The 19,386-nt window shown below is 45.3% G+C and overlaps 1 protein-coding gene across 4 annotated transcripts; it reads right to left on the reverse strand.

The window, feature by feature from the left end:
* Window positions 1-6,806: 6,806 nt before the first annotated feature.
* On the reverse strand, window positions 6,807-18,873 carry LOC125512210. 4 transcript variants are annotated; one of them, XM_048677295.1, is made up of 14 exons: window positions 18,710-18,873; window positions 18,418-18,637; window positions 18,245-18,289; window positions 18,098-18,149; window positions 17,905-17,953; window positions 16,827-16,897; window positions 15,657-15,715; window positions 15,448-15,546; window positions 14,870-14,927; window positions 14,411-14,547; window positions 14,268-14,324; window positions 7,526-7,623; window positions 7,175-7,356; window positions 6,807-7,059 (listed from the first exon to the last, which is right to left on the reverse strand). In XM_048677295.1, the coding sequence occupies exons 2-14, from the start codon at window positions 18,457-18,459 to the stop codon at window positions 6,989-6,991; spliced, it is 1,020 nt and encodes a 339-aa protein (XP_048533252.1). In that variant the 5' UTR covers window positions 18,460-18,637; window positions 18,710-18,873; the 3' UTR covers window positions 6,807-6,988. The 4 variants fall into 4 exon arrangements, with proteins under 4 accessions (XP_048533252.1, XP_048533253.1, XP_048533255.1 ...); XM_048677296.1 differs by having other exon boundaries at window positions 18,418-18,631; window positions 18,710-18,868; XM_048677297.1 differs by lacking the exons at window positions 6,807-7,059; window positions 7,175-7,356 and having other exon boundaries at window positions 7,522-7,623.
* Between the last annotated feature and the right edge of the window lie 513 nt (window positions 18,874-19,386).

Below are 19,386 nucleotides of genomic sequence, written 5' to 3' on the forward strand. Positions count from 1 at the left end.
TTTTTTTCAAAGTGTCGGTGCTGAAATGGCAGATCTCGGGTAGGGGGTCCCGAGCTGGCGATCTTGGCTTGATGGTGAACAAAAATTAAAGGGACATAGTTTTACTAAGGTTTGGACACTCTAAAAAGTAAAACCCTACTTAAATTGTATTGATTATGGATGGGGTACAAAGTACAGACGATCTACCTCAGGATGGTATGAATGAGTTCTAACCTCTAAGCCTTGAATGTGTATCTACCTCTCTCTCTCTATCTCTCTCTCTCTCTCTCTCTCTCTCTCTCTCTCTCTCTCTGTGTGTCCTCTACACACTAAAACCCTTGGCTTATATTGGCACCGGGGGTATCTAGGGTTTACACATGGTCGGTTACAATCTAGGGATAAACATGTTGATCATTCAAATACGCCTTGAAGTGTATGCCAAGGCTTTAGAGGTTTCCATCTTGAGTATGCCGAGGGCCAAGGCTCATGAGGCCCATTCTTTAGTCATGGACACGTTCTCGGCTTGGCCCATGGTTGGCGAGCTGACGTGATGTGCACCCTTAATCCAGGACACTGTCAGTAACGCCTAAACTGCTCTTCATGCCGAGGACTTGATCTATCATCGGAACAACTTCAGTCTTGTGGTCTTCGGCTTCGTAGGCGAGTTTTATCTTCCACGCTGGCTTCCAGATACGAGGTCCTCCTTTTATGCTCGGTCGATGGTCTTAAGTGTTCGGACATGGATCAGAGCAGCGAAATGCTTCGATAATCCGGGTGCCCTTTTGTAAGACCCTTTGCTTCAGGATATATCCTAGCTTGGCCCGAGGATGGCCAGTCGAAGTTGATTCCTTGCAAGTAAAGTTTTATTCTCTGAGGACTCTCGACGACCTTTGGTAATTTTCACGGTCCTACAACTTATCATAACCACAAAAATGAATCATGATGGGCCCGGTGATCCACCTTTAATGGTAGTTTAATTTCTTTTCCTCAATCTGTGCTCCAGACATAAAACCTGGGTAACACACGATCTACCATTGGGGACTCAAGCATCCCATCGCAACCCGCCTCATCATGATAAGTATAAGGAGACAGGGGAGGTAACTTGTTCTCCACCCTGTCGGTTTTCTTCCTTTGCCCCAATGCAACTCGTCCTCTCATCCTTGCTTCTAGAGCTTCAGCAATGGCAAACGCCCTTGGCTCGTCAAAGCGACCCAATGGCCCCCTTGAAGGAGAATGGAAGAGACGCTCGGTTACCCCAATGTAGGTAAACAAGCTTGCGACTCAAGGGTATTTACCAAATCCATATTTTACACCTGCCTGCCATGGGCGGGTGACTATAGACAAGAAGGTGGTCAATGATCGATACCCAACGCCTAATGGGTGGGAGTGAATTTGCTTCATTCCCTTCCTTATCTGGGGCCTTTTTTCCGATCCACCCTTTTCTCAGGGGCCTTCTAGAGAGTTTTACCGGATGCAACTCCACCATATCTCCCCAAATTCTATTATCCATATTTCGGGGTTCATTGCACTTTGTGAGCTTTTCTTGTCTACGAGGCCCAGTTTGGGGTTATGATGAAAGTATTTTTGCCTAATTCCTTTTTCAGGGATGGCTCAATTTTCGAGGTTGGAGGAACCGAAGTGTGTCGAATTGTCGGGGCAGGTTACCTGCCCGACACCCCGCGAGAGGACGTTGAGACACGGATAAGGGAGCCAGCCATCCAATGCTACCCATCCGATCCAAGAAAAATTTAAGTACGCACGTTCAAATAGCCGCATATATAGTCTAAAATAGTCCGAATGTCCAAATGTAGTAGTAGTTCTAATTTAAAAAAGTTCAAATATTACACTTCGACATTGTCGTCCCCATTAATCGCCCACAGAAGCTCAATCAGATCTATCTTTAGTTGCTCGTGAGTTGCTCGATGCCAAATTTGTTGATACCATTGAACAAACACTTCAAATGTGGCCAGATTATGGTCTGGAAGTTCGATTGGATTACCCATGTTCTCAAATTCAAGACCCACGGCAGGATCCTCACCCTCATCCTCCAAGATCATGTTGTGCAAGATCACACAGCAGGTTATCACCTCTAACAAGGTCTCGAGATCCCATTGTTTAGCAAGTCCACAAACAACTGCAAAATATGTCTGCAAAACTTCAAATGCCCTCTCAACATCCTTTCTAACCGCTTCTCGTCATTGGGCAAAGTGAAACATTTTTTGGCAACCTGGGTTAGAGATGGTGTTCACAAAGGTAGCCCACGGGTGATAGATATCGTGAACCAGATAGTAGCCCATGTTGTACTCATGACCATTGACAGTATAGTGGCAAGGAGAAGCGTTTTCTTCAGTCGGCCTAGCAAACAATGGTGATCGCTGCAGCACATTGATGTCATTGTAAGACCCATGCATGCCAAAGAAAACGTGCCAAATCCAAAGAACATGTGATGCAAGTGCTTCAAGAATGATGGTGAGCTTCTTAACATGACCCTGATATTGCCCTTGTAAAGCTTTCGGGCCATTCTTCAATTTCCAATGCACGCAATCAAGAGATCCAAGCAAACCTGGCCACCCTCTTGCTTCCGAGAATGCCAAGATCTTGTCGATGGCTGTCATAGGTGGTTCTCTCAGGTACTAAGGTTCAAACATCTCGACCATGGCAGTTACAAACCTGACGATTGCATCTCTGCATGTGCTCTCGGACATCCATAGGTACTCGTCCCACGAATCAGCGATCGTTCCATACGCAAGCATCCGCAGTGAGGCCATGCACTTCTAGTAACCAGAGAACCCAATCCTTCCAACGGCGTCCTTCTTCAAGATGAAGTACTCATCAAAGGACCAGACGCCATTGTAGAGATCGAAGACATTTTCGCGCATCCGAAATCACCGGCAGAAATTGTTAGCAAAGAAGGGCATCGGTGGCAAAGTAGTCGTCCTTCAGCGTCAGGTGGTCGCACGCCCGGTTGCGTTTGAGCACTCCATGACCCTTGATCTATTCCTTGAAATTGAGAACATGCTCATCCGCACGCTCCGCATCTACAAGCACCACTTGCATCATCGCCGTCTCATCCGTGTAGTCCTCCTCATCGGACGAGCCGGACAACTCAACATAATGCGCGTATACATACTCCATATCCGAATCCATTGCTTCAAAGAAGAAGGGGCACAAAAAATTATCTTGGGCAATTTACCAAACACTTGCCGGGCTTGGGAGCATCGTAGGAGCAGATGATACCCGCGTGGCGGTCGGAGTACGTGTGTGGAATGACGGCGGAGGAGAAGCTTCGTGGAGCTTGGGTGTACCGTTGGATGTGACAGACTCATCGAGTTCCGGCAGGGGTATGGCATGGCGGCTGGGGTGTGGACCAGCGACGAAGGCAAGAGAGAAAAACTAAAGGAGAGAAAATGGGAGGATGGAGGTGCGGGCTCCTAGTGGGGTTTGGGTGGGCTGGGGATGTCGAAGTCCTACATGGCAGATGTCGGGAAAAGGTACATCCGGACCTCTCAGTGGACCGATACAGATTCGCGTTGGATGGCTAAATACATTCGGACAGCATAGTCCAGAAGGTAATGGGCGGTTTGAGGATCCGCTTTGGAGATGACCTAATATGGTGTATTCTCCTTATACAGTACTTTAGATGTTACACGTGTCCAACTAAACGCGTCTCTAGGTGATCATAAAACCTTCTTCGTGGTTCAAAGCCTCCATCAACATGTAGGATAGCACCAACTATTCTAACCACGAGAAAAATCTGTGTCAATTCTCCCCATGTTTGCATTGTCATAACCTTTACTCCTCTCAAATGATAATTGCCATAAGTCATGTCCAGGGCACTCCGGTCCTGACATTTTTTGTGCAATTCTAGTCATGTAAGGATGACAAATTCCAGTGACACACGGCAAGTTTCTGTCAAAAATAAACTAAAGCACGAAAGTTGTCATGCTTAACTAAAGTTGCCACCCTCGTGTCACTAAACTTGCCATATAAAGCGTTCGGAGTTGCCATGTGCTCGTGCCACACGCCAAGTCATTACTCTTTCAAATGGGGCCGCGCCGGCAAAGCGGTATGCTGAACAGGAAGGCAAAAATGTGTGCCTCCTAGATCCGCCCAGATTAAAGGCTTGACGTATGCAAAAATGGCACCCTTCGATCCAAAACTCATCTACCTGATTATATTGATCCCGCTCAGCAAGCTTTTATTAAGGATCATAGAATTTGTGATAACATTATTATTTCCCAAGAAATAACTCACTCCTTTGATCCTAAGTCTTGGAATCACAATGCTTTTATGATTAAAATTGATCTTGCAAAAGCTTTTGATCGTATTGAATGGAAAATCATTAACTTATGCATGCATCTCCACGCCTTCGTTCACAGTCATTATCAATGGTTAGCCAACTCATTGATTTAAAAGTAATAGGGGTATTAGACAAGGATGTCCTATGTCCCCCTATCTTTTTGTGCTGGGCATTAATGTACTTTCTCTCGCTCTCAATGATTATATGGATGCTAACCACCTTCAAGGTACTTTGCTTGGGCCAAATCGCCCCATGTCCACTCTTTGCTCTTTGCAGCTGATCTTCTGGTATGTGGCCAAGCTAATTTGCAAGAAGTTCATACGATCGCTCACATCATTCAACATTTTTGTGCTCTCTCATGTCAAACTCCGAATTGGTCCAAGTCGGCCATCTTGTTTAGTGCTCATGTTTATCAAACGGTCACTGCAGATATTAAGAGAATTTTCCCTGTTCCTTCCATGGACGACAATTTTATTCATTTGGGCCACCCTTTAATTCTTCCTGCCAAAAATAGAGTTGTTGCTTACAACTTTGTCCTTGATAGATTCATGGCCAAGCTTCCTACCTATAAGGCTAATATGCTTTCTCATGCAGCTAGGTTAGAGCTTATTCGGTCTGTTTTTTCTTCCATTCTGGTCTATTACATGTCAAATATTTTTGTCACAAAATTTTTTATTTCCAAACTCACTTCTATTATCAGAACGTTTTGGTGGACAAGCATTGAAGAGGACAATTCTTCGAGAGGTCTTTGCCTTAGGGCATGGAAGGGTATATGTACGTCTAAGGAGGGAGGTTTGGGAATAAGAAATTTTCAAGCCATGAACCAAGGTCTTTTCTTGCCTCTGCATGGAGACCTGTTAATTCTCCCAACTCACATTTCTCTCGTGCTCAAATCTAAGTATTTTTCTGATACTTCCATATGGACTGCTACTTCTAGCCCTCCGAAATCAGCTTTCTAGTCACCCATTCTTAGAACGCTCCCTAAACTCAAAGCTCATTGCTTATAACACATCAACCAATGTAACATTTCCATTTGGAGTACCCCTTGGTGCTCGGCCTGGACCAATATTCATAATCACCTTATTATCCAACCTCCTAGTTTCATCTATCCTGCTCAAGTTAGTGACCTTTGGCTGCCGGGGCAAAAGGCATGGAACAATGATCTTATCTATTCTCTTTTTGAGGAGCCCACGGCGTCAACAATCATTCACACTACCATCATCCAGGACAATTGCCGAGATATTCTTGTTTGGGATCTTGCTCCTAATGGGAAGTCTGGCTTAAAGTCTACTAATAAGTTATGTTTGCAAGATATTCAAGCACAACCGAGGAATCGGCCTTTTCTGGTTTCTCATCAGGTTAAAGCTCTTCTAAAGCAAGTTTGGAAACAAAAACTGATGGCCCCAAAGGTCCAAACTTTTGCATGAAGGTTGCTTCGGAAAGCCCTGCCAACAGGTTTGAGAGCTAGTCGTATCTCCATCCATATTTCGATACAGTGTTGTCGATGTGCACAAGACAAAAATCAAACACATATTTTATTTTCTTTTTTTCTTTGTGACTTTGCTAGAGCAGCATGGTTTGCTCATCCTTGATACTTTAAAAGTGATCTTTTAACAAAAAATCATCTTTCTATGCAAAGTGTTATTTCAGCTTTGCTTAATATGGACCGTCCATATGCTACTGTACCCAATATTTTTAATTTTCTGTGGTGCATATGGAAGTCCATGTGATTGTCTTTTTGATAGGAGGTGATCACTCCCACATCAGCTACACGTGGCTGCCTTAGTTTGGACGACCAGCAAAAGTTTCAAGTGGCTCCCTCCTTAGATGATCGCAATATCGTTACTAATACTAGTTCCCCTGATACTGCTATTATGTTGCCACCACACGAAAGCACTCTTAAAACTGATCTTCTTCTTGATGGTGCTAAGACTTATTCTGATGCTCCTTTTAGGTGCTGAAAAGTTCCAGGTTTACCAAATGGCATTGGTGTCTTTCACAAATTCGCGCAAAACCACAAGAATGTCGACGTACAGCTCAAGCTCAGCCCCAATCACTACTTCGCCACTTCAAGCAGAAGCGCTCGCTCTCCTTGCAGTCAAAATTACCCAACTCTTGCAGGTGGCAAAGCCAACTTTCCCGACCGACAACATTTCTTTGGCAAAGGCGGCTGCGACCAGAAGTGTTTCTGCTGACTCCACTCCATGGGCAATCAGAGCGCCACTTGCAGATTTCTTTAGGATTACAGATGATCTCCATTGACGGGTGTTTCACATTTCTGGGGAGATAAATGGAGTTGCTCACAATGATGATCACCAGGTTCTTAGTAGTGCTACTGAACCTGTCTTTAGCTGCTTTGGTTCAGCTCACAGGAACATGCTATGCCCTGTAACTTCTATCATCTGTACCTTGCCTCTACAGGGCTTTGTACTTCATGCTCTATTCTGCTACTGAGCTGGATATATTGGCGCTTTGAGCGCCTTTTCTTGTTCAAAAAAAAGGCTTCGAGGTTTTTCAACCTGAAAACTCAAACAATTCATAGTGAAAATTTGCAAGGCAACATAGCCCAAGTTTTCAGGCAGACGATCATTAGGCAGCGTGAATGACAGGCACCTAGCGAAGAATCAAACTACTACTCTGCTGTCGAATATTCGGTACCCACATGCACATCCGTAAGGTTAAATAAACTATCTACACGCACGCTTCGCTTCAGTCGCTTTCCTGAGAGTAGAACATCTGCTTCAGAGCACGGGGCAGCTCCAGGACAATCTCCGCGTATGCTGAAACATAGAAAAAAATTTGGGGAGCAAAAGTACATATAGATCAGAACAAGCTCAGCACAGAGTTGTATGCCTTGACTACGAAGAGAGAGGCAATGGTTAAGATAGGAGGAACCTTCTGGCAAACTCAAGGTCTTCAACGCGCTCTCGGCATAGGAGAGTCGAGATGGTACAGGCTGAGCACGACGGTCTGCTGCGGATATTCTCTTTGCAGAGCGAAGCGGCCACGCCAAGACCCTCGCCTGACTAGGCAGCGTCAAGATTAGATCTGAATATCGGATACTCACTGTAACCTTGCTGCTCAAGTCATACAGGAGAAGAAACTTCAGTCTCTAGAGTGTACAGTACGCAGTTTCAGTATATAAATGCTACAGATAATATAAAGGAGAGCAGTGTGTGGATTAGTATATTTTAGTATGAGCATGGTTGTACTAAAGCAAAATCTAGCAGTAGAGTGTGGCCTTACCATTCAAAATCTTCCAATGTAAACTCTATCAAGGTATATGGAAGACTGTAGAACAATTCCCCAATTTGGTTGCCATAGAGCTCCTTGATAAGACGAACCTTGAACATGAATTCAATGGAAAGCATTCGAATTATAAACTTCACTGTGACCAACGCAAAGGTCATGAAGGCCAATATAGCTGTTTCAAATTTCAAAGTAGAATCACGGGTAATAAATATATTTTATTCACCTAATTTCAATTCAAAGTTCATTATTACAGGTTATCAGCTAGAACCTGTGGTTTCAACCAGGATGTTCTCTCTTCTCTAGTCTAGCGGTGAAGCAAAAGTTGTGTGCCCGAAACACTTAACAGCGGAAGGTACTTAAGAATTACATGTATACGTCATGTGTAGGTAAATTAGCTCGATGAGGTGTAACTATGGAAATAATACCACCAAAGCAGTAGGGGAGGTTAGTTGGACTGTTGTGGGCCCCGGCCCAAAATAATCTTAGTTAACCCACAGTATATATCCCCCTATAATCTTAGTCCATGGCCCAATTGGTTTCTCTTCTTCAGCTCTTCTCCAGCCCCCCGGAAGAAGGCAATCTTGGGCCATTTTGCTCGGCTAGATCCCTTACTCAGCCCAACGGCCACATCCCACAAAACGACAAGCCAAACAACAAGGGTCACTCATCACCGGACTAATTAACGCTCTCCTCTCACACCCCTAGCCCAGTGACAGGGGCCCCTTCCCCTTAGCGGTATGCAGGCTACCCTAGCCCATCAAGATCTGTCTCTTGGGCCCAAGCCCATGAGAGGTGCTGACCTAGAAGAGGAGCCCCTCTTCCCCTGTCCCGAGTGAGCCGCCATATCTGAGACACACACTCACGCAGGCAACAAGACAGGAAGGGAGGCACTGTCTGAAGGTACCCATCTCCCGATTCAACATGGTATCGAGCCAGGCGACAACGGTGGCGGCGTAGTCCCTCGCCGGAGAGGCGGAATGGGGCCCAGCGGGGTTAGGCGAGAAAGGAGGCTGCGTGCGCGAGGCGGCGGGTCTGCTGTGGTGCGTGCGGCGGAGGCGCGGCTGGGCTCGAGGAGCTACGACGCGGCCGGGAGGGAGCTGCTTCCTCTTGTCCTGCTTCGCGTCCCTGGGGTGGCTAGCTGCGAAGGGGGCGGCCGAGGAGGGCTGCTGCAGGCTGTGCAGGCGGCTGCGGCGGGAAGAAAAGGAGGAGGAAGAAGGCGGTGGCGGATTTGGGCTGTGTGCAAGTCAGGCTGCGGCGGGGAGCTGCTGCTGTTGGTGCTGCTGAACAGAGGAGGAACTGCAGCTGCTGCTGCTGCCTTGTGCTGTTCCTGGAAGCTTGCTGAGCTGCTGGTGCTTGTGCGGCTGGTTCTTGGTGCTGCGGCAGAGGAAGAAAGAGGTGCAGCCTGCTGGACTGCTCGTTCTGGAACAGGAAGAGCCTGGGCTGGACCGCTTGTGTGCTTTACAGAGTTTTTTTTTTCTCTGTGGACTTGCTGTTGTGAGCTTGGTGTTGTGGTGGTGGTGCTGCTGCTGCTTGGGAAAGAAGACTCTCTGAGGCTGAGTTTTGCTGTTGCTGCTTATCCCGCCAAACGATGGCTGAACCAACTGGTCTTGCCGAGGCTTTGGAGAAGCTCGCTAAGATCCTCGCGGAGTCCAACTCTGGGGCCATCGTTCCTCGACAGGAAGTGGCTCAAAAGCTTGAAATGTCGCCTTTGGACATGAAGCTAGAGGGGGCAACAAATTATTTGAGCTGGTCCAGGAGGGCTTTGTGGGCTGTGGAGCAGAAGGAGCTTGACGGATATTTGTTGGGCACCGTTGTAGAACCAGGGGGCAAGAGTAGTGCAGAGGGCAAGAGGTGGAAGGTCATCCACTCTGTACTTATGGTGTGGTTGTTGAACTCCGTGGTGCCCTCCATTGGACGCTCTGTGGAGGGGCTATCCTCACCTGCTAAGATATGGAAGATTCTGTCCACTCAATACTCTGCAAGGGCAATGTCATGCTCATTGCTCAGACTGAGGACAAGATTAGGTTGCTGCGCCAAGATGATGGCATGTCAGTGATGACATACGTGGCAGAACTGCAGGCTTTGTGGGCTGACCAGGATAACTGTGATCCCCTGGAACTCTATGACGCGGCTTCAATCGAGTCAGGGCATAAGTGGATGGCACGCAGGCGTGTGCTGAAATTTTTGGCTGGCCTCAAAGGTTGCTTTGATGGCAGGAAGGCTTCCCTGTTGCACCAACCTAGTCTGCCTACCATTCCCGAGGCTATTGCAGCGATGACTCAAGAGGAGGTGCGCCTATCCCTTGAGCATGCAGACGTGAAGGTTGTGCCAGCTTCGACATTTGCAGTCACTGAGCGCATGGAGTGGGGAGATCCCACCAAATGTCATATCTGTGGGGAGGTAGGTCACTGGAAGAGAGAATGTCCAACTCGTGGCAGAGGCAGGGGATATAACAGAGGGGGAACAGGCAGAGGTATAAGTGCTAGAGCAGAGGTGGATACTCAGAGACCTCATGGGGCCAGGCTTCTAGAGGCAGAGGTGGCTACTCAGGACACTCAGGGGGTCAGAGGGCTCACATGGCCGTTGCAGGAGACACTGGGACGTCCAAAGGCAAAGATGTGGATGATGTTGTCTATGGAGACTTTGCTCGCTGGGCCTCCACTGATGAAGGTAATCAGGAAAGAGCATCTCTTGCTACTAATGAGAGTGCTCCAGAGTGGGTTCTTGACTCTGGAGCATCTAAGCATGTTGCTAGTAACTCCTGTGTGTTCGAATCTTACACTAAGCATCCTCCCTCTCACACGGGCACTATACAAACGGCTGATGGCACAAAACAACCAGTCATAGGGGTTGGTACAGTAAAGTGTACTCCGACCATTTCCCTATCGTCAGTTTTACATGTGCCAGCCTTTCCTGTCAATTTGGTCTCTTTCAGTGCGCCCATTGATCAAATGGACTGTCAGGTGATCCTTGACAAGTTCAGTTGCTTGATTCAGGTGCGCCAAACGAGCCAGACGGTTGGGACTGGCACCAGGCGTAGGGGGCTCTGGTACATGGATCAGGAGGTGCAGCCGGACTTGGTGTGTGCTGCGACCATGGAGGATAAGGAGAAGCAGGCGATGATCCATCACTGTAGGATGGGGCATGTATCTTTTGATAAGATGAGTAGAATATTTCCGGATGTTATGTGTGGAATAGGCAAAGGCAAGCTGACATGTGATGCTTGTGAATATGCAAAACACACGCGTGCCTCATATGTGAGTAAGGGGCTCAGGAGCATATCTCCTTTTATGCTTATTCATTCGGATGTATGGACTAGCCCAGTGGTGTCATTGAATGGAAAGAAGTATTTTGCTACCTTTATTGACTGCTATTCTCGCATGACTTGGATTTACTTGATGCGTCACAAGGATGAGGTGTTTAGCTGTTTTCAGAACTTCCATGCTCTTGTAAAGAACCAGTTTCAGGTACAGGTCAAGGTGCTCAGGACGGAAAATGGAACGGAGTATCTGAACAACATTTTTGGGGCTTTCATGGCTGACCATGGGATTCTTCATCAAACTTCATGTCCGGACACCCCCCCCCCCTCAGAATGGAGTGGCCGAACGGAAGAATCGTCATGTTCTTGAGGTTGCTCGGTCGTTGATGTTTACCATGAATGTGCCTAAGTTCTTGTGGGATGATGTAGTTATGACAGCCACATACTTGATCAACCAGACACCTTCCAAAATACTTGGCATGAAATCTCCGTCTGAGTTGCTCATTGGAGATAATAAGTTTGTTGTTCCCCCAAAGTTGTTTGGCAGTACCTGCTTTGTTCGTGATCACCAACCATCAGTTGGCAAGCTTGATCCTCGGGCAGTGAAGTGTGTCTTTCTGGGATGCTCGTCGAGTCAGCAGGGGTATAAATGTTGGTGTCCCTCTGAAAAACACAGGTTTGTAAGTATGGACGTTACGTTCAGGGAGTTTGAGCCATTCTATGGTGAGCCGACTGATCTCAGTCTGCTGTTTGCAGAGCTTGACCACCTACACACCCTGTGCATGATGGTCAAGAGGGGGAGAGGGATGTGTCTCATACTCACGGTGATTCTGTGGACATTAACACTGATAATGATGTGTGCAGGCTCAGGTTCAACTAATAGTGGGTACAATTCCGGTTAGTACCACCACTGATGATGATGTGCAAGCTCATGTTGAGCCAACTGTCGATACACTTAAGATTGGTGCTCTCCAGGTTCCTGTTCGGGATCGATGGCAGACGAATACCCTGGTGTACTCTCAACGGCAACCACAAGTGCAGGGGGGTAGCAAGGCAGGGGGCAAGAGTGCAGGGGGAGCAGCAAGGCAGTGAGGCAAGAGTGCAGAGGGAGCAGCAAGGCAGTGAGGCAAGCTCATCTGACACAGTGGAGCTGCCCATTGCGTTGCGAAAACCTACACGTGAAGCGGCAAGGAAGGGTGAGGTAGCAAGGAAGGCTCTGCCAAAGGATGATGCTTGTGATGACCTTGATATTGGCAATTTTGTGTCTTACAAGGCTTTGTCACCTTCATCATAGAAGGCATTTGTTGCCTATCTGCAAACTGTGTCTATCCCTAAGGATTGGAAGGCTGCAAAGCAAGATCCGAAGTGGCGTGAATCGATGATAGAGGAGTTAGAAGCATTGAAAAAAAACAAGACATGGGTGCTAACCACATTGCCGGCAGGAAAGAAAGCAGTGAGTTGTAAGTGGATTTTTACTGTGAAACAGAATCCTGAGGGCAAGGTGGAACGGTATAAGGCTAGATTGGTCGCCAGAGGATATAGGCAAGCTCCGGTTGCAAAGATGAACACAATACGGGTATTGGTCTCGTGTGCTGCAAACTTTGGATGGAAATTGCACCAGTTAGATGTCAAGAATGCCTTCTTACATGGTGACTTGAAAGAAGAGGTATGCATGGAGATACCGCCAGGTTTTGGCACAGAACAGACTACGGGGAAGGTATGCAGGCTGAAGAAATCCTTGTATGGTCTGAAGCAATCGCCGAGGGCATGGTTTGATAGGTTCAGATGAGTTGTTTGGAATATGGGGTATGGCCAATGTAATGGTGATCACACGGTGTTCTATAAACACACTGATAAGAAGATCACCACTGTTGCAGTGTATGTTGATGATATCATCATCACCGGAGATGATGAGGAGGAAATAAAGAGAGTGAAGGGGTGTCTGAGCAAGGAGTTTGAGGTAAAAGACTTGGGAAATCTAAAGTACTTCCTTGGCATAGAAGTGGCTCGAACAGAGAAGGGAATATCTTTGTGCCAACGAAAATACACCTTGGATCTTTTGAGTGACATGGGCATGATGGGATGTCGTGCAGCCCCTACTCCGATTGAACAAAATCATCAAGTAACAGCATAATCAGGTGAGCTACTGAATAAGGAAGATTATCAGAAGCTGGTTGGGAGGTTATTGTACTTGTGTCATACCAGGCCTGACATTACGTATGCCGTGGGGGTGGTGAGCAGATACATCCATGAACCAAGGAGTGGGCATCTTGATATTGTTCATAGAATCCTGACATACTTAAAGGGACTCCGGGTAAAGGGTTGTGGTTTGCGAAGAGTGGACATCTTGAGGTGGATGGCTATAGTGACTCTGATTGGGCTAGCTGTCAAGATGATAGACGATCAACTTTAGGCTACTGTGTGTTTGTGGGAGGAAATTTGGTGTCATGGAGAAGCAAGAAACAGACTGTTGTGTCTAGATCAACAACAGAAGCTGAATATAGAGCATTATCTCAAGGGTTGTGTGATATGCTCTGGGTGAAGCACCTACTATGCGAGTTGAAACTTTTGAGAAAGGGACCCTTAAGGGTGTGGTGTGACAATCAGCCAGCTATAGCCATTGCTAATAACCCAGTTCAACATGATAGGACGAAGCATGTGGAAATTGATCGCTTCTTCATTAAAGAGAAACTTGATGCTAGGATCATCAGCCTTACTCATGTCAGCTCTGGGCAGCAGTTTGCGGATTGCTTGACAAAGGGACTGGGAACAAAGGACTGTAACTTGGCGTGTGACAAGATGGGGATGATAGATATCTGCCACCCATCTTGAGGGGGAGTGTTGAACCGGTATGGGCCCTAGCCCATCAAGATCTATCTCTTGGGCCCAAGCCCATGAGAGGTGCTGACCTAGAAGAGGAGCCCCTCTTCCCCTGTCCCGAGTGAGCCGCCACATCTGAGACACACACTCACGCAGGCAACAAGACAGGAAGGGAGGCGCTGTCTGAAGGTACCCATCTCCCGATTCAACAGGAAGCATTGTGTTGCAAGCGACTGAAGCGAGGGTCTGTGTGAGAAGCTAGTCTTGGAGAGGGTCACCTTAGCCAAAGTGCAGAGTTGCCATGGTCCTTTTGGATTTTGGATGGGAAAACAGCGATGAGTTGTTATTCCCAACATATAGAAAGATTAAAGGTCACATAGCAGTGGGCGTCTTTCAAGTACATGGAAATTTCCATCTCTAATAGAAGGAATATGGATACGGCATAAGTTTGCTTCACAGCTCACATAACGCAATGATGTCCAAGATCTGTTTTTAAACAACATGAGTACATCATAACTACAGCCCTATAATTCAAGCATAAGCATACAAGGTTTTATCACCTGATTTCTTGCATTTCACAATGGATAATATAATAAAATGGAGGTAGTGTGTACAGGCAATTTACATTTGGGAGAAATTCCTAAATCTGATACTGACCTGTTCTCTCCTGTCAATATACGACTGCAAAATTTCTTCAAGATGATCAATAAACCTCTGCAAGGAAAAAGGAGCCATGTAAGTAGATATAACTATTTGAATAATTGAAAAGAAAATGCAAGGGGCCCATGAGGAAACTTTACGATGGCGTTAGATGACAGGTGATCAGTTTCTACTTCTCGAATCGGCAGAAAGAAAGGTAAGGTGTGTTCAGTCACAGTCATCTTTTCAAGGAATGACTTGCTCTCCAAAACACAATGATAAATTTCACAAGGCTCTCCTGCAAAATATGATGTGCATGTTATTTAGTGCAGCAAACCATGTGTCTAGAGTTTCTATGTTCTTATCTTCGTAATTTTTGATAACTTATCAAGTTATCATGCTTATGTTGTAATAGCATTATTCAGAATGTCAGGGTTTGCACAGTGAAATAAGTATGTTCTGATCTGAAACAAACTAATTCTATGAAATAACATACTGGTGCTTACATACTGACTGATTTGCAAAACATTGCCTGCGCATATCTTACACAAAGCTTTGCATGGTACAATTCAGACATTTCATGAAAAAAATATGATACTGAAAACGTTAAGCATAATCACCAGCGAAGAATGTCTCATACTGTATACCAATTCTGGCACCATCCAAACAATAGATAACCTACAAAATAGAAAATAATTAGTCAGATTAACTGACAAAATAATAGAAGTAATGGAATAGGTGCATTAGTTCAATATAACATGCCAAGTCATGAACATAATTTCATTACAAGGAAGACAACAACATAATGCCATGTTACAAGGTAGATGAAACATGATCTGAATGCTAAATTTAGTTTTGGTGGTCACTTGTATGGTTGTAGCAATCCTAGGAAGAGAACAAGAATGAGAAATTGTGACACAGTGCACCCTGGCCCTCACCGACACTATTGGTCTGTCATTCATGTTGTAGCAAAAAGAGTTAGGTGAACTGGAATGAACTGATCACAGAACACTATAATATACCAACTACATCTCAGATCCAGATTAACTAACCATTTTGGAATAACATCAACCCTGGTCCCCCCACCCACACACAAGCCATTGGCAGCAGATGAAAATATCAACCACCCAATGATAAACTACAGTATAAAGAGTAGTCTTTATGGTAGCCAAAGCTGAAATCTAGAGAATAAGGTTACCTTATTTCTGATTCTATAAGTCGTCCTTGATTGAAATTGAGAGTCTGTTGGAACATTTGCCAGGTTGACCATCGCCTTCCTTTCAGCCTCTATATGGACCTGGTCTATGAGATAAAAGCAAACTTGTTATAAACTCAAAATGCATAGAGTGAACGGTACGTTTCATGTGGAATCAATATGAGAACAATATGGTACTTTAGATTAAGTACCTTCTCACGGATAGTTGCCAGCAAGCCATCATTCCACTGCTCATCATCTATTGAAATCTCTACAAAAATGCAAAAGCCTAAGTTTGAGAAATGAAGCTGTAGGATAAAAACTGATTAAAATTATACTACTATCACTCTATCAGACTGTATGAGAAGACTAAATATGTGTCATACTGGCTGTAACGACACAATACAAGAATATGAAAATACTTCTAAGAAATACAAGATAGTAAATAAAGGATCTGCCATTTTATCCTCAAGAAAAGAGGCAGCAATGTGCAAAGCAGCATACCACACATACGTAAGTGTGAAACAATCAGTCAGATAAATATTTCCAACTAATTACAGATGAGTACTTTATAACTAAGTGTGGAATGAAAGGTTTTGGTTCATGTTAACCCAAATATGGTTTTAGATTTTTCCAGCAAAGTAGATCTATGAATTTCAGTACATATATCGTTAAAGAAAAGAGGCAGCAATTTCAGAGAATCAAAGTACTACTAACATAGTACTCCCTCCGTCCCAAAATAAGTGTCTTGAGCTTAGTATAAATTTATACTAGAGCTAGTACAAAGTTGAGACACTTATTTTGGGATGGAGGGAGTATTAATTATGCTATGCATTTAGTAAATAGCTAAGGCTGCTTAAGTTCCTACATAATGAACGCTAGTTCTGGTCAAATAGAACCCTTGTTCAAGAATTCATCCGATTAACCAGTTAACTTGCCGATTAATCCCTACTCATAGGGTCACCGAGTAGCCGATAAACCAAAACATCGTCCGATTAATTGATTAAATGGCCGATTAACTTGCCGATTAGCCGATTAATCCCCTACTCGCTAGCAAACCGAGCAGCTACCAGTTAACGATTTCCTCAACAATGAATAGAACTGGAAATAATCATTAAAGATCTGTGAGTGTTTTCGCAAAAATGGTGGAGACTTTGTGTGGGTTAACAAGTTATCAATTTGATGCTAAAGCCGCATATAATTTTTTAAATGACAACTAGTTTGTCTAAGCATGGAAAGTAAACAAAGGCTCCTGAGTTCCCGAAAAATTGCAGAAGGAGATAATATAACAAATAAGTTCCACATACTATTTGGTACTGGAAGTTGCTGACAATCGTATTTTTCTAGAAGGTAAACACCAAAGGTGCTGAAGCAAACTGTACCTTCGGTTTGTGCAACTCGTGCAGCCTCAAATTCTTTCTGTAGACGCTCAAAAATCAGCTTATCAGAATCCCTAAAATAGTAGTGAAAATGTAAAAAAAATGTTTTACTAATCATGCGTCCACATATTTGAAGATAACATCTGCATATAACAGTATGAGACAACCAGTAATGGGGGGGGGGGGGGGGGGGGATGCAGATGTCTAACAGAAATGCCACTATACTTCAGGAAAAATCATCTCAGATATGACCCGAATATGCTAGGGATAAGATGATAGAATATATGTGTTTTTAAACTTGCAGACTAACATATCTGAAAACACATTTCATTGCTTATATAGAATATAGGTGTTTTTAAAAATCTGGTAGAATCATTATTCTGCAATTTTGCAGCAGATGCGCATGAATATTGCATTAGAAAACAGGCTCATTATGGAACTTAGCAATCAGCAGTACTGTCCTTCCTTAACCTTTTGGTACTTTTAGATCGTAACTTCACTTTAACTTCTTTGAAACATAATCTCTTTAGTATCGCGATAATGGTACTATAGTTCAGAAAAATGAAAAAATGCATTTGCACATGTCGAATTTAGATAAACTTGAGCTCCTCCCCCCTTTCTTTTGCATGTATCATTTTTCGACCACTATTATTTGCTTCAAGTTGAGCACATCCATAGGAAGTTAAACAGTAAGGATCATTCAGAGAATTCGATGCAGTTGCAAAGATATTGGGAGCATAAAATTTTGCCAACGAAAAGGGCCAAGGAAATTGTAACTGTTCTAGTTTAAATGAAAGCTACACAAGGATGACGTCGCAGTTTCCCACATTGGAAACTGTTGAAAGGCTTAATGCTCTGATCAAGTATCATAAAAGAGGAATCATAAGTGTGCAAGCAATCAGCTAGCAGTTTGAACAGAGTTGTTGAAATTTTGATTATGCAAAATGTCACATGCTAAGGAATCTGTACAGTATTTATCGTAAATCGATAAACACTCAGTTGGCCAGCTGAGTCGACATCCGACAAGCTATTAGAATCCAAACGCTTGGACAGAAAAAAAAAAGAGCAGAGAAAGGAGTACCGCGAGAGGCGCTCTTTCAGATCTTCATGCCTTTTGAGAACATTTAACACTGCAAAAATAAAAGGGCAACTATGGGTAAGATAGTAGGGCAAGATGCTTCGCACAATCGATAACATGTGGGGAAGGGGTACAAGGTTCCTTGAGAGTAGAGATATTAATAGTTACTACAACTACTGAAGAGAAAGGTTATTACGCCGTGCACGCGTGGTCTCAAGTTTTGTTGCGTCTTCATCTCTTGCATAAGTCTGCAGTTTGTGGAAAGACAAGGCAATTAACACCAGCCAAAACATATACAACGAAGATTTACAAAACCAAACCATATATGTAAATGATAGTATACCAGCTCTGATAATGAGTGCTGGCGCCTCCTCAGCTGCTCCCCATGCTGCAAAATATGAAGAATCGTGAAATTTGAAGTTCATGATGCATTAATTCAGCTAGATTAGACACGGTGAATGCAGCAACACGCGGTGTTGAATAGCGGGAGGCAGGTAGGTTTCCGGCCGGCCGTACCTCCGTGGGGGAGCTCAGGGCCAGCGTGACGGAGAGGTCCATCCGGTCCGAGGCCAGACAGGGGCGGCGGATCTAGATGGCCGGGGCGGAGGCAGCAGGGGCGCGGCGGGGCGGAACGGGGACGGGCGACGGCGGCCACGCGCGCGAGGCGCGGAGATGATGAGCCGTCGGCGGCGACGCGGAGCTGCGGCGCGGCGGCACAGCGGTGGCGGACCTGCAGCTGCAGGGGAGATTTTAGGACGGCAATTTGTGGGATTATTAGGGCTTGGAGGCCGCGTTGTGCTCCACATACCTATCGGCCGCGGCGGGAGAGATGGACGGCCGCCGGGGTGAAGACGGTGGACGGGGGCTGAGGTGGGGAACCGGCCGTCGGGGCGTCGCCGGTGGCCGCCGGTTAGGGATGAGCGCCGCCGCCGCCGGTTAGGGGTGAGGGGGACGCCGATTCAGCTACAGAGAGATTCAGTGTTATGATACGAGATGGGCCAAGTCGGGAGCTCCGACTCCTAATGGGCCTAACTCGGAAAGAAAATTGCATCGGCCCAGTAATCCCGCTCGCTCGGCCCAGTAATCCTCCTCCTAATGTTTCTCGCTCGTCTTTTGCTGCGCCATCCGTCCAAGGAAAATCCGGATGGCATTTGCTGTTTCTGGGTTCATAATTTCCCTGTTGATGTAACCCGTGTTGTAACCGGCGATTCTGCCGTGCCTTAGATGGAGTACAAGTGTTCCATTTGGAAAAAAATAAAAAATCCGGATGGCATTTTCTGTTTGTTTCGTGCGAAATTGGCAGGCCTTTTCTGTTGATTTTGGGGAAAATTGGAGAAACAAAAAAAAATATTCATGGACTTTAAAAGGCTTGTGGGCTTGAAAATTCCCAGGAGTTCTGAAATTGTTTGCAAACTTGAAAAAAAAATCTGTGAAATCGAACAGATGTTTCCGAATTTGCAAAAAGTTTGAGAGTTTAAGCAATTA

This window comes from Triticum urartu, chromosome 6 (assembly GCF_003073215.2).
Source record: "Triticum urartu cultivar G1812 chromosome 6, Tu2.1, whole genome shotgun sequence".
NCBI classification, from domain to species: domain Eukaryota; kingdom Viridiplantae; phylum Streptophyta; class Magnoliopsida; order Poales; family Poaceae; genus Triticum; species Triticum urartu.

Bases quoted from the DNA above. Each gene is read 5' to 3' on its own strand.
- LOC125512210 (XM_048677295.1), bottom strand. From the start codon at position 18,459: ATGGACCTCTCCGTCACGCTGGCCCTGAGCTCCCCCACGGAG. The intron at 14,548-14,869 runs GTGATTATGCTT...CATATTTTGCAG, and splicing joins GTATGAGACATTCTTCGCTG to GAGAGCCTTGTGAAATTTAT. The intron at 7,357-7,525 runs GTAAGGCCACAC...TGACTTGAGCAG, and splicing joins ACATTGGAAGATTTTGAATG to CAAGGTTACAGTGAGTATCC.